The 12,356-nt window shown below is 38.6% G+C and overlaps 1 protein-coding gene across 1 annotated transcript in view; it reads right to left on the reverse strand.

Annotated features, from left to right (window-relative positions):
• Positions 1 to 1,057: 1,057 nt before the first annotated feature.
• The window catches only part of LOC134673903 (uncharacterized), a 231,127-nt gene continuing 219,828 nt past the window's right edge, over positions 1,058 to 12,356 (reverse strand). The window contains exons 14-16 of the mRNA XM_063531956.1: positions 10,683 to 10,818; positions 9,489 to 9,624; positions 1,058 to 8,332 (exon numbers count right to left, since the gene is read on the reverse strand). Coding sequence (XP_063388026.1) covers positions 8,258 to 8,332; positions 9,489 to 9,624; positions 10,683 to 10,818 — 347 coding nt within the window. The 3' untranslated portion in view covers positions 1,058 to 8,257. The remainder of the gene's footprint in view (positions 8,333 to 9,488; positions 9,625 to 10,682; positions 10,819 to 12,356) is intronic.

The following is a 12,356-nucleotide window of genomic DNA, read 5'->3' on the forward strand; positions in this document are numbered from 1 at the left end:
TTTAAATAATACAATGATGGTGGCAAACAGGAATACGGCCCGCCCTATGGTAAGTGGTAATCGTAGCCCATGGATGCCTGTGACGTCAGCAACAGTGATTTTACAATTCGTCGCACCTGTCACCGATGTGAAATTGGGGCCAGATAAATAATAAGTATAGAATTCAACCCATACAACTTAGCCTATATATTTACCAATCGGGTGCTAATTTTGGTAATGCTCAGAATCGTAATCTAAAAACAGCAGTAGATTAAGTAGCATCTCACTAGAATTCCAATGCCTGTTCGAGTTCATATCATACTTAAACTAATGAAAAAGGGAATCTAGCTTCAATACGAAATGTGTTGATGAATCTATCGCGACGCTGATGCCCTTATTGTCAATTCCCTGGATGTGTAATGTCCATCTTTTAATAAAAAGCTAAGGTCCCGATCCGCTGCAGTTTTAGTAAAAGGAAATAAAACATTTTCAATAAAAGAGTCTATTTTCAAGTGAGTTATTATTTTAAAAAGAAAGCACAAGAGAAGACTAAAAGAAACCAAAACATTTTAAATCAAAACTTGGCTTGGTTTTCGCGATAAGAGTCTATTTTCGATTTACACATGTCGTGGCCAGATCATAGAACTTAATCATTTGTGACGTTTACAACTAAAACGTACCACATTGTCGGTTGTCGATAAGGTTGATTTCAAATTGAAGCTTCATGGAAATAGCGCCTTATTAACAACCGACAATAAGTACCCTTTTGGTTGAAATCGGCACATTTTATGAAATTCCATTTAAGAATCGATCAATTCATGATAATTATGCTCAGGTATGTTTGTTTCATGATGTGGTCAACTGTTCATTAGTTGCCCGTGGAAAGAAAAGTACAGTCAGCGATAAAAGCTTGTACCAAAAATGTACTATTATTACCTAGTGATTTAATGAGACTGGTTTTATAGACCGAACGCTTAAATGAGTCCTCGCCTGCGCGGTACGGGGGCGACGGGGCGGGACGACTAAGGGCGGCGGGGAAGGTGCGGGCGCCGTACGCCTGCCGCCCGCACGACTCATTTAAGCGGTCGGTCTATAGATCGGAACCTCTACGCTAAGCTTGACTACTGTTGATCTACTGCTGATACAGGATGGTCCAGGAAGGTCCAAGGGTGAAGTGAGATTGGTGTTTTATTTGGACCCTGGGGTTCACACGTGATATTTCCAATGTAGCAAAACGTCAATCTGATACAAAATAAATTTGATAAACAACAATAAAGGTGTTTCTTACTAATCTTGGCTTGTTCGGGTTCCTCTTCTATTTATAATCCTGATGTTAAAAAGAACCCACGGTTTTCTAGAAAATTTTGTTTCTTCTTCGTCACGTATATACGAATAAATCGTCGGGTGACAAGCAAAAGTCACTAATTACTATCAAAAACTTAAAGTAACAATGCACTTTATTACAATTGTAACACAGTTTATTGTCCAATAATTTCAATGGTGTTAGTTAGTGACTTTTGATTGTCACCCGACGAAATAAAGTTTACTGTTTACATTAAAACATGCCGTCCTTAAGACAAAAATGTTGAAAACGGGTCTCTATTGTTTCCCAAAAAGTTTTAAGTCATAATGTATTGTTTGCCCGCATTTTTGTTAGTCATAATTTGTTTGCTTCAGAAACGCTTAACTTTTCAGGATTACCATAAAACAAACCTAACCTAACCTATCTACAGGATAACCTTACGAAAATCCTGTAAAGTTAACGATTTCAGTTTAAGGAGTATAATGATGACAAACTATATATTATGGCTTAAAACTTTAATATGTCAAGCAAAGGAAGTTGAAAACATTAGAAAACAGGTTCTAAATTCGCTTCTTGGTAGGATGAAAATGAACTCAAACAAGTCTAATTCTATTAAAAAAAGGTTTTAACCTGTCGAACGTCCACCATACAACAGATTGATGCAAAGCAATTTGACCCATATTGATCTGTAGTGACACACGTCATGAGTCGCTACGACCCGAATTGAGACAATATCACACGTGTGCTACTAGGGCGCTCCACGGGTTAACTTTAACAATATTCAAACCACTTTGCCTATTTGATCAGTTCCGTCAAGTAATGATTGGAATGAATAACGTTTTGCGACATTAGAAATATCATGAAGCCACATACTTATCTTCTCAAAAACTACTTTAAAAGTAGCGCACAGTTTGACTCATATTAGCTGATATATATTTGCAGACTTGGCATGCCTCTCTTTCAAACCTTATTAGGAAGAAAAGGACTGCATGCGTTATGCAAACTACTTATTCAGCCATTTCACGTAATACCCAACTACATCTAGTCATTTACTTACTTATACCTAGGGTTTGCACGACGGATCCGAAATGTATGAGAAGATCCGCGGATCCGGATCCAGATCCGGATAATTTCATACATTTCGGATCCGGATTCCAAACCCTACTTATACCAAACCCTGAATCAAACTGCCGCGACTAATACTGTAAAATTACTATTTGACATCAAATATATGAAAAAATACACCTAAACCTTACGTATTACTAGTAATTCTGATAATTATTAATTCTCTAATGTATATACTAATTCCTACTCGTAACGCAGCTACAGAAATAATAATACACTAATAAAATAAGGCATGGGTACCACGGAGGGATCAAAAAATTACAATATATCTCTTCAAATATCAGGCACTCAAATTGAAACAATTTTCTTTTTTTAAATAATACTTACAGGTCTAGGGCTTAAATCTAAAAAAACAAAATGCGGGTACATGTACAATTTCTACGGAAAAAAAATTGGATGGACTCGTTTTCACCAAATCCAAAAACCATCTTTCAAAAGCCATGCCGCGTAAAATAATCTATCTTTTGACTATTCTATACCAACAGCTATGCTATCTTCCTAAGGCCCTAAGGTATGAAAAATGCAAAAATTGCCACAGAAATTTAAACCCACATTGTAGGAAATAGAGTTGATTTTGCGTTGTTCAAAAACTGTACAAAAAAAAAAGGAAAAGAAACTCTGTTCCAATTGAATATTATTTAAATTTTATTGAACTAAATAAGTGCTATAGGTAGGACCTTGGGCCTCAGGAGGTTAATTCAATATGTGAATATTGGTTTTGATCAATGTAGCTGCCAATCGTGATTTGTTTATCCTCTTACGAGTAAAGTACTTACCTCATTTTGTTTAGGAATAGACGATTATACAAACTTTTCTTATTATAGTTTAGTGTACAAAAACAGCATTCCATATATATGAAATTTATGACATAATATCAAAATCTATTTTAAATGATAGGGTAATTCTCCAGTAACTGGACACCTGTTAGTAACTGGTGCAGCGTTACGCTTTGGTAGAAACCTTTTTTTTTATGAGTCAATTCCCGACGGCTGGTTTGACAAGTGACAAAAAGAAAAATAAAAGAACGGGACGTCAACGTAAGAGGATATTTTATGCATAATTTCAAAAGCTTTTCATGAAATAGAATTAATTTGGCTTATATCGATGGCAAAAGTTTTAAACGGCCACTAAGTATCGCTTTAGTAATTGGGAAAACCGCTTTTTGTCACGGGTAAGTCCGTTCGCATCTTTTATTTTATTATCTTATTTGTTTTCATATCTTTACTTTAGCGTGGCTCTTCTCTTTGTTCGCAGTTTTCTTATTCGGGGAATATTTTTACAATTGCGTTTGTGGACACGGACCAAGGCACATGCTATGTTACCGCGCATAGTTCATTCTACTATTTCAACCCGAGCCAACAATTCCAGCCTGTGTGTGGACTGTGCACCATAGGTCTAAGCCTATTATTCTCGACATCAGTCTGAGCGTGAGCAGTACACCAGAGGCCTGAGCCTGTTCCTGCTAAACCATTCGACAACTCACTTTGTATATTTCTCTAGATTAAATTATTGCCCGTAGCCTCTGTTCCTGTCTGGTACCAGTAGGGAACACATAGCCTGCTAGGAAGTTTTTTTATTAGTTTATAAGGTAGATTTCGGTGACAGTGCTTATATTGTTACTTAGTTGATTTCGGTGGCACGGTGCTTATTAAAAATTACCTATATTATTACTTAGCTGATTTCGGTGGCACGGTGCTTTTTAAAAATTACCTATATTGTTACTTAGTTGATTTCGGTGGCACGGTGCTTATTAAAAATTACCTATATTGTTGCTTAGCTGATTTCGGTGGCAGTTACCTTTTTTTTTAAACTATCAAGGCAAGGTGTTTATCCTTTTAAATTGTAAATAAAACGTTTTATCACGTGGCAATTTTGGTATATTTTATTTTAGTACTAACTATGCTACACTGGCCACTAAACTAAAAATGAATTCTATTCACCTATAAACAGAATTAATTTTAGTATAAGGTTTCAATAACTAGCCACCTTATGGTGGCTAATTTATGAAACCTTATACTAAAACGAATTCTGTTTATAGGTGAATTTTTAGGTTATGGTGGCCAGTTACTGGCGATTTAACGTAATATCTACTGCTAGAATCATCTATTAGGAGAAAAAAACAAAATACCTTTGTTTTTTTCGCATTTATTTTTTAGTTTATGCTCTAACCGCCCAGATGCCTATAAAAAGGTCACCCATTCTATTTTAATTTGAATATTTATTTTGACATATCAACATTACCTATACATTTTTTTGGCAAGTTTTGACATGTGGCCGGTTAGAAGATACGTCTATTCCCACACAAAAAAGGTGCCTGTGTGAATATTTTCAATCTTTTATTTTCTAGTTTTCTTTTATTACTGAAATAAAGCGCCTACACCCTACCTAATTCGTTTTGCTCAAATGTCGAAGCAGTGGACCCATTTTTTTTGTATTTATCCCAAAACTAAACTAAGCCAAAGATAACTTTTGAGTTTATCTGGAAGGTCCTTTTGATTACATTTAAAAATGCTAGCTTTTGCAAACATAAAAATTACAAGATAATCCCAAAAATGTAGACAATCAAGAGATATCAATATCATCTTTTTAAATAGTAAACATAAAGATGAATAGAGTGAGATCAAGATAAATCTGCAACAATTTTGATAGCACACGCAGTGCAAGTGTTATTTTTAACGTCAAACTTCTGTGAAATTTGACGTATAAATAACACTTGCATGCGTGTGCTATCAAAATCGTTGCAGACTTAATTTGGTCTAACTTTAGTATGTATAGTAGTTAAGTAAAATTAAATTAATATTTATTTTTAACACAGGATTACATAAATAGAAATACAAAATCTCAGATAATATGAATAAAATTGGTCAGGCTTGTATAGTTCATCATTCTGAATAGATTTTTAATTTGTTTCAAACGTTTCATCCTCGCAAGGCCCACGGTCCTACCCGTAGTTAAATTTACTTCAATGTAATTTAAACCATTTTCAATTGGAACAGAGTTGCATTTCTCTTGTAGCCTGAAAAAAAGAAATCCAACCACATTTCCTTCACTATTGAATACCTGACCGATTTTTATTCACACTTTTCGACAAGGGTGACTTCTATTTGGCCACTACATAGAAATTGGCCACTCCTAGCAAATCAGAAAGAAATAAGCCACGAAGCCTTATTCTCAAGAGTGGCCAATTACTACGTGGTGGCCAATATTATAGCAGTCACCATATCCTGTATAAAAGACTAGAATATCTTTCACTATAACGTCTGACTCATATACACCGGTATCTTAAAGCTAATAATATACAAAACAGACGAAAGCAAACAATACAACAACAAATACAAAAAAAACCTATTCTAATCGTACATTTTTACATCATCTACAATAATATAATTTTGTTTGGAATATAATATAAATGTAGGAGTCACAATGGGATCACATATATTTTTCTCACTTTCTAACTTTCTACTAAATAATACTTCCAAGCAGTACTTTTGTATGTTCCGCTTCCTACTTTAGTAATACCATGATTTGATATAATATTATATTGGAAAAATTGTGAATTTTTCAGTTCTTATAATTTCGATTCCAAGCTGCTAATATCATCGTTTTCAATTTTTGTACACAGAAACTTTTTTTTATCTCAGGTTTATCTTGTTAATTTTCATGTGTTTTTATTGGTATTGAAATTTTCCATTTCCCGAATGAAAGTTTTCTGTAAGTTTTCCCTAAAATTTCCAAGAAATTTTAGAAATATTTGGGAAGTTTCCGCAACCTTTACATTAGTATGCACACTCTCTGCGAAGAAATCTTGAATATTTAGTAAAGACTAACCCAAAAAAGTTATGTGTACAAAATGTGAAAACCTTCATCGTTCATACTTTAAAACACATCGAAATAACTTCTATAACTACCAAACCCCTCTTCGTTACAAAATATGATTATGTCGCCGACCCTATATTCCCGTTCTGGGCATTTCGTTAAAAGCTAATTTGTTAGTTTAGCGGCAGCATTTGTTAAAAGCAATTATTTTCTGTTCTCTTTAAATTACAATGCGTGGTGAATAAAGAAATCATTAATTGACTGATTGTCTAATTGTGTCCTTTTTTAGGCACATGGATTCGTGTCCTTTTCAAAGGCGTTTTATATGGACTATGGTGTTTTCCCTTTCGAGTGATACTAATTTTAAATATACTAGAATATCAATGATTAGATTCCATTTTTTGTATTGGTTGAATAAATCTTTATTTTGTATATTATTATTCATACCGTACGTAGAGTAATTCGCCAGTAATTTTTTACTGGCGAATTACCCTACGCCGGTTGTTTACAGACCATAATCTTGATTTTCAAAATATGACACTTTGACAACACCAAATTATTGACTTACGAATATTTTGGACACAACTTTTTTTTAGTCTTTGAAACGGTTGGTCCAAAAAACGTTGATTTTTTTACCGCGTTTGTGTATCAAACCGACAGGAGAATATTATTTTGAAGATATCTACGTTTTGTTTAAAATCAATCATTGTAATTTTAATTTTCGATTACATTTTGTAAAAAAAATTGTAAGAAAATTATTCCTAAGAATTATTTTACAACGCATTTTTGGGTTACTCTGTCGATTCATTGCAATTTGGAAGCAATTCGAAGTAGTTTTCATTTACTATTCAGTCAAACGTGCTTCATCTGAGGCTTGTAATAGAATTCTAAGCGTAGCTAGTAGTTCATCCCCGAATAAACAATTTTGCACCTGAGGTTCGTAGAATCCTAAGCGTAGCTAGCGGCTCAGTCAAACAAAACGTGCGGCATTTGACACTTGTAATAGAAATCTAAGCGTAGCTAGTAGTTCATTCCCCACAATATTGCTGAGGTTCGTAGAATCCTTAGCGTAGCTAGCGGCTCAGTCAATCAAAACATGCTGCATTTGACACCTGTAATAGAAATCTAAGCGTAGCTAGTAGTTCATTCCCCACAATATTGCTGAGGTCTGTAGAATCCTAAGCGTAGCTCAGTCAACCCAAACTGCATCTGAGGTCTGTAGAATCCTAAGCGTATCTAGTGTTCATTCCTCACAATATTGCTGAGGTCTGTAGAATCCTAAGCGTAGCTAGCGGCTCAGTCAACCCAAACTAGATCAGAGGTTAGTAGAATCCTAAGCGTATCTAGTGTTCAACCCCACAATATTGCTGAGGTCTGTAGAACCCTAAGCGTCACTAGCGGCTCAGTCAACCCAAACTGCATCTGAGGTCTGTAGAATCCTAAGCGTATCTAGTGTTCAACCCCACAATATTGCTGAGGTCTGTAGAACCCTAAGCGTCGCTAGCGGCTCAGTCAACCCAAACTGCATCTGAGGTCTGTAGAATCCTAAGCGTATCTAGTGTTCATTCCTCACAATATTGCTGAGGTCTGTAGAATCCTAAGCGTAGCTAGCGGCTCAGTCAACCCAAACTAGATCAGAGGTTAGTAGAATCCTAAGCGTATCTAGTGTTCAACCCCACAATATTGCTGAGGTCTGTAGAACCCTAAGCGTCACTAGCGGCTCAGTCAACCCAAACTGCATCTGAGGTCTGTAGAATCCTAAGCGTATCTAGTGTTCAACCCCACAATATTGCTGAGGTCTGTAGAACCCTAAGCGTCGCTAGCGGCTCAGTCAACCCAAACTGCATCTGAGGTCTGTAGAATCCTAAGCGTATCTAGTGTTCATTCCCCACAATATTGCTGAGGTCTGTAGAACCCTAAGCGTTGCTAGCGGCTCAGTCAACCCAAACTGCATCTGAGGTATGTAGAATCCTAAGCGTAGCTAGTGGCGCAGTCGAAGAACGGGAAGCAGGCGATGGGGTCGGCGGCCGAGTGCTAGAGGACGTGTAGGTTCTCGCAGGACTTGGATTTGGAGTCCCGGGCCCACACGCGGCCGAGGAGGCCCCGCACCTGGAAATGGCGGTTCAATGTGTGAGTATCGGGTAAGAACTTGTTTGAACTAGTAATTAGAGACTCTAGGTCCTATAATACATATTTAGTACCTAGGCAAATATGTGACGTTCCACGGCAAAAGGTACCTTATGGCGGCTGGCGCTTACGTTGCATCTTCTTCTTCCTCGCGTTATCCCGGCATTTCGCCACGGCTCATGAGAGCCTGGGATCCGCTTGACAACTAATCCCATGATTTGACGTAGGCACTAGTTTTTACGAAAGCGACTGCCATCTGACCTTCCAGCCCAGAGGGTAAACTATGCCTTATTGGGATTAGTCCGGTTTCCTCACGATGTTTTCCTTCACCGAAAAGCGACTGGTAAATATGAAATGATATTTCGTACATAAGTTCCGAAAAACTCATTGGTACGAGCCAGGGCTTGAACCCGCGACCTCCAGATTGCAAGTCGCACGCTCTTACCGCTAGGCCACCAGCGCTTTTTTTAGAAATAAAAAGTTACTGTCATGGTAAATTATGTAGCTACAGTACATTAACTGCCATCTTTCGACAAACGATTAAAACTGTTAGAACGCCATTTGACATTGATCATTATTCTTTCACTGATATGTGTTAACTTGTTAAATATTAATATTAACGCCATCTACTCGAGAATAGGCTGAAGGTGCCCGAGAATAGGTGGAAGGCGCCATCGGATGAAAAGATTGCATCATACCTTTGGCCTCCGTAAGATACTGGGCCCAAAAAAAAGATCGGACGGAAGCTGGTCAGTCCTTACGAACCGTGAGATCGAAGACCTAGTGGCTAACATCATGGGAGAGACTAAAGCTCACAGACTCCGTTGGTTGGGCCACCTTGAGAGAATGGATGAAGATCGGAACGTGAAAATAGCATACCTGGGGCGTCCAGCAGGAAGACGTCCTATCGGATGCCCCAGATATCGCTGGTGCGACATGGTGGAGGCGGACCTGCGCGAACTTCGAGTCACCAATTGGCGAGAGGTCGCACAGGACCGAGAAAAGTGGCGCTGTCTTGTGTCGGAGGCCAAGTCCCATTTTGGGTCGCTGAGCCAACGGAGTAAGTAAGTAAGTATACCTTTGGCCTATAGTTCAGTAGATGGCGTTAATATATGATGTGTAGATATGATCAACTCACTTTAACGCTAGCAGATAGCCGCGTGCGTTTTCTCGGCGTACTTGCGGCGGAGACGGACTGCGGCGGCGCGGGAGCCGTTACATCATTTTGAGGGGAGCGCGCGCGTCCGCGATTCTTGCGCGCGCTGCTGCGTTTTCTGGAATGTTGATGGAAATTAGTATTAATAGGAGTAGAATTACGGTCTATTTTTGTATGGAAAGGTAATCAATGTTGGATGATTTTACGGAACTGATTTAATATAGTAGAATATTAGTTTTAGCTCAAGCCAGCAGAGGCAGTGGGGAGACACTCCTGACTTCGGGCAAACTCGGCTCCGTTCGGCTCAGCATTGCTCTGAGCAATTATTAGGGTCGGCCCCACTTGACGTCCTTTTGCGTGCACGACAGATAAGATAATGACTTGATTTTAACAGCCCTAAATAGCCGAAAGGGATAGAGCCATACATAAGAAACGGATAGCATGATTCGTCCCTGAATCGCTGTCAAACTTCGGTTTTGTAGGAAGTGTCCTTTCTGTACGGTGGTACTATTATTTATCATGTGCCAGAGGGAAGACACCAAGTAGTATAATTTTATCAAGAAGGCTTATGGCTTTATGCAGAAGGCAGTTCATGAAAGTGTCATACTAAGCGTTATTGTAATAGGTCACTGTAGTGACTATAGTCGGTCTCAATGAAGAAGAATATACCTGACTCGCTCAGCGTGTTGCTGTTTCAGTCGTATCGGCGTCAGCAAGCCCACTAGCAGCTTGTGGTTGATGCCGACGGAGGTCAATGAACTTGCACTCGCACAGATAATATACCTGACTCGCTCGGCGTGTTGCTGTTTCAGTCGTATCTGCGTCAGCAAGCCCACTAGCAGCTCGTCCACGTTACGGTTGATGCCGACGGAGGTCAATGAACTTGCACTCGCTCAGATAAGATACCTGCCGGCCTTGCCAATGTTACAATCGCTTTCGCTTCGACAACGAAAAGCATTATGTCTCTCTATCACTTTTCCATATTAGTGCGACAGTGTCAGTTGCGTTTCGATCGCTACGGAGCGTAAGCGATTGGCATCTTGGCTACGCGGCCTGACTCGCTCGGCGTGTTGCTGTTTCAGTCGTATCTGCGTCAGCAAGCCCACTAGCAGCTCGTCCACGTTGTGGTTGATGCCGACGGAGGTCAATGAACTTGCACTCGCTCAGATAAGATACCTGACTCGCTCGGCGTGTTGCTGTTTCAGCCGTATCTGCGTCAGCAATCCCACTAGCAGCTCGTCCACGTTGTGATTGATGCCGACGGAGGTCTCGATGAACTTGCATTCGTATGAGGTCGCTAACGATTTGCCCTCTGGAAATCAGAGAAGGAAAATGTTAATTAATTAGGTAAATAAATGTGGTTTTCCATCATTGAAGGGTCCTAAAAGGGTCCAGGCATGAATCGCCACGAATTATTATTACCGGCACTCTATGTTTTTTTTAACAAGCTTTTATTAGGTCGGCCTGTATGTAACTAACTATGTAATGGAATCTAAGGCAACTAATTTAACCATCTTCCAAGGATCGTAGCGTCATGAAAATTGGCAGCTGTATGTAGTTCTGATGACAATACAACAATATGGTACTGTCGAACTGATCTGATGATGGAGACAGGTGGCCATAGGAACTCTCGACCTGTATGTAACTAACTACGTAATGGAATCTAAGGCAACAAATTTAACCATCTTCCAAGGATCGTAGCGTCATGAAAATTGGCAGCTGTATGTAGTTCTGATGACAATACAATAATATGGTACTGTCAAACTGATCTGATGATGGAGACAGGAGGTGGCCATAGGAACTCTATGATGAAACAACGCAACCTAATTGTGTTAGGGGTTTTTAGAATTGTCTCGATGAGTATTAGTTGTCTGTCGTAAGAAAAGTACAGTCAGCAATAAAAGCTTGTACCAAAAATTAGATTTTTGCCAAAAACTTATTTTATATAATGTGTAGTTTGTATTATTTTGTAAGTGATTTAATATTTTACTTTTAAAATATGTACCTATTATAATGACCTGCCCTAAGCATTGGCGGATTTGCCCAGTAGGCCCGGGCCTAGAGCGGCAAGATATTAGGGGCAGCAGTCTATAGATGGGTGCTGAGAAAGGGGCGGCAGTAGTTACTACAGGGCCTGGGGCCTAGGGCGGCCAACACTGCAAATCCGCCATTGGGCCTAAGTAGGAAAATAAATAAAGGTACCTACTATAAAAATAAAATTTTCCCGAGTATTGGCGCAGGCACAAGTTAAGGAATAGTACATTTCGATGCTAGTGCGGAAGGTATGTCATTACTCCACGAGTACCGAGATATCTTGCCACGAGCCGCAGGCGAGTGGCAAGACTCGGGACGAGTGAAGAATGACATTTCCGCACGTGTATCGAACGACGTTTTTTAATACAGTTGCGAAAAAATAAGAAAAACATTGTTAATCGTACACTAAACAAAAGTGGTAACAGTGACAGCTCGGTTAGACGTCGTCTTTAAGTATATTATATCTATGGGAGTTTGGCAGCTATTCCGTTCCATTCAGTCAACTTATTAAGAACGGAATTTTCAATATTGAATATTAAAAAATAAACGTGTTATAATGATGAAGAGGTAAGTAATTAAATATGAAATATGTAATATTTTTCGTATTCTTACATTAACGGTAGGTTTTTATGCTGATTACGACGTTTAAAGGAAACTAATATTAACACTCATCAATAAGTAGTCGTGAATTGGAACAAGTATAAATTTAAAAAAATTGGAAAAGTAAAAAGCACTAGTTCGAGATAACCAACTTTCCGCACGCTAAACAGCTACGTAAAGTAGCACTTTTTGAGCAACTGTATTAAAAAAAGCTTT

Source organism: Cydia fagiglandana, chromosome 19 (assembly GCF_963556715.1).
Source record: "Cydia fagiglandana chromosome 19, ilCydFagi1.1, whole genome shotgun sequence".
Lineage (NCBI taxonomy): Eukaryota > Metazoa > Arthropoda > Insecta > Lepidoptera > Tortricidae > Cydia > Cydia fagiglandana.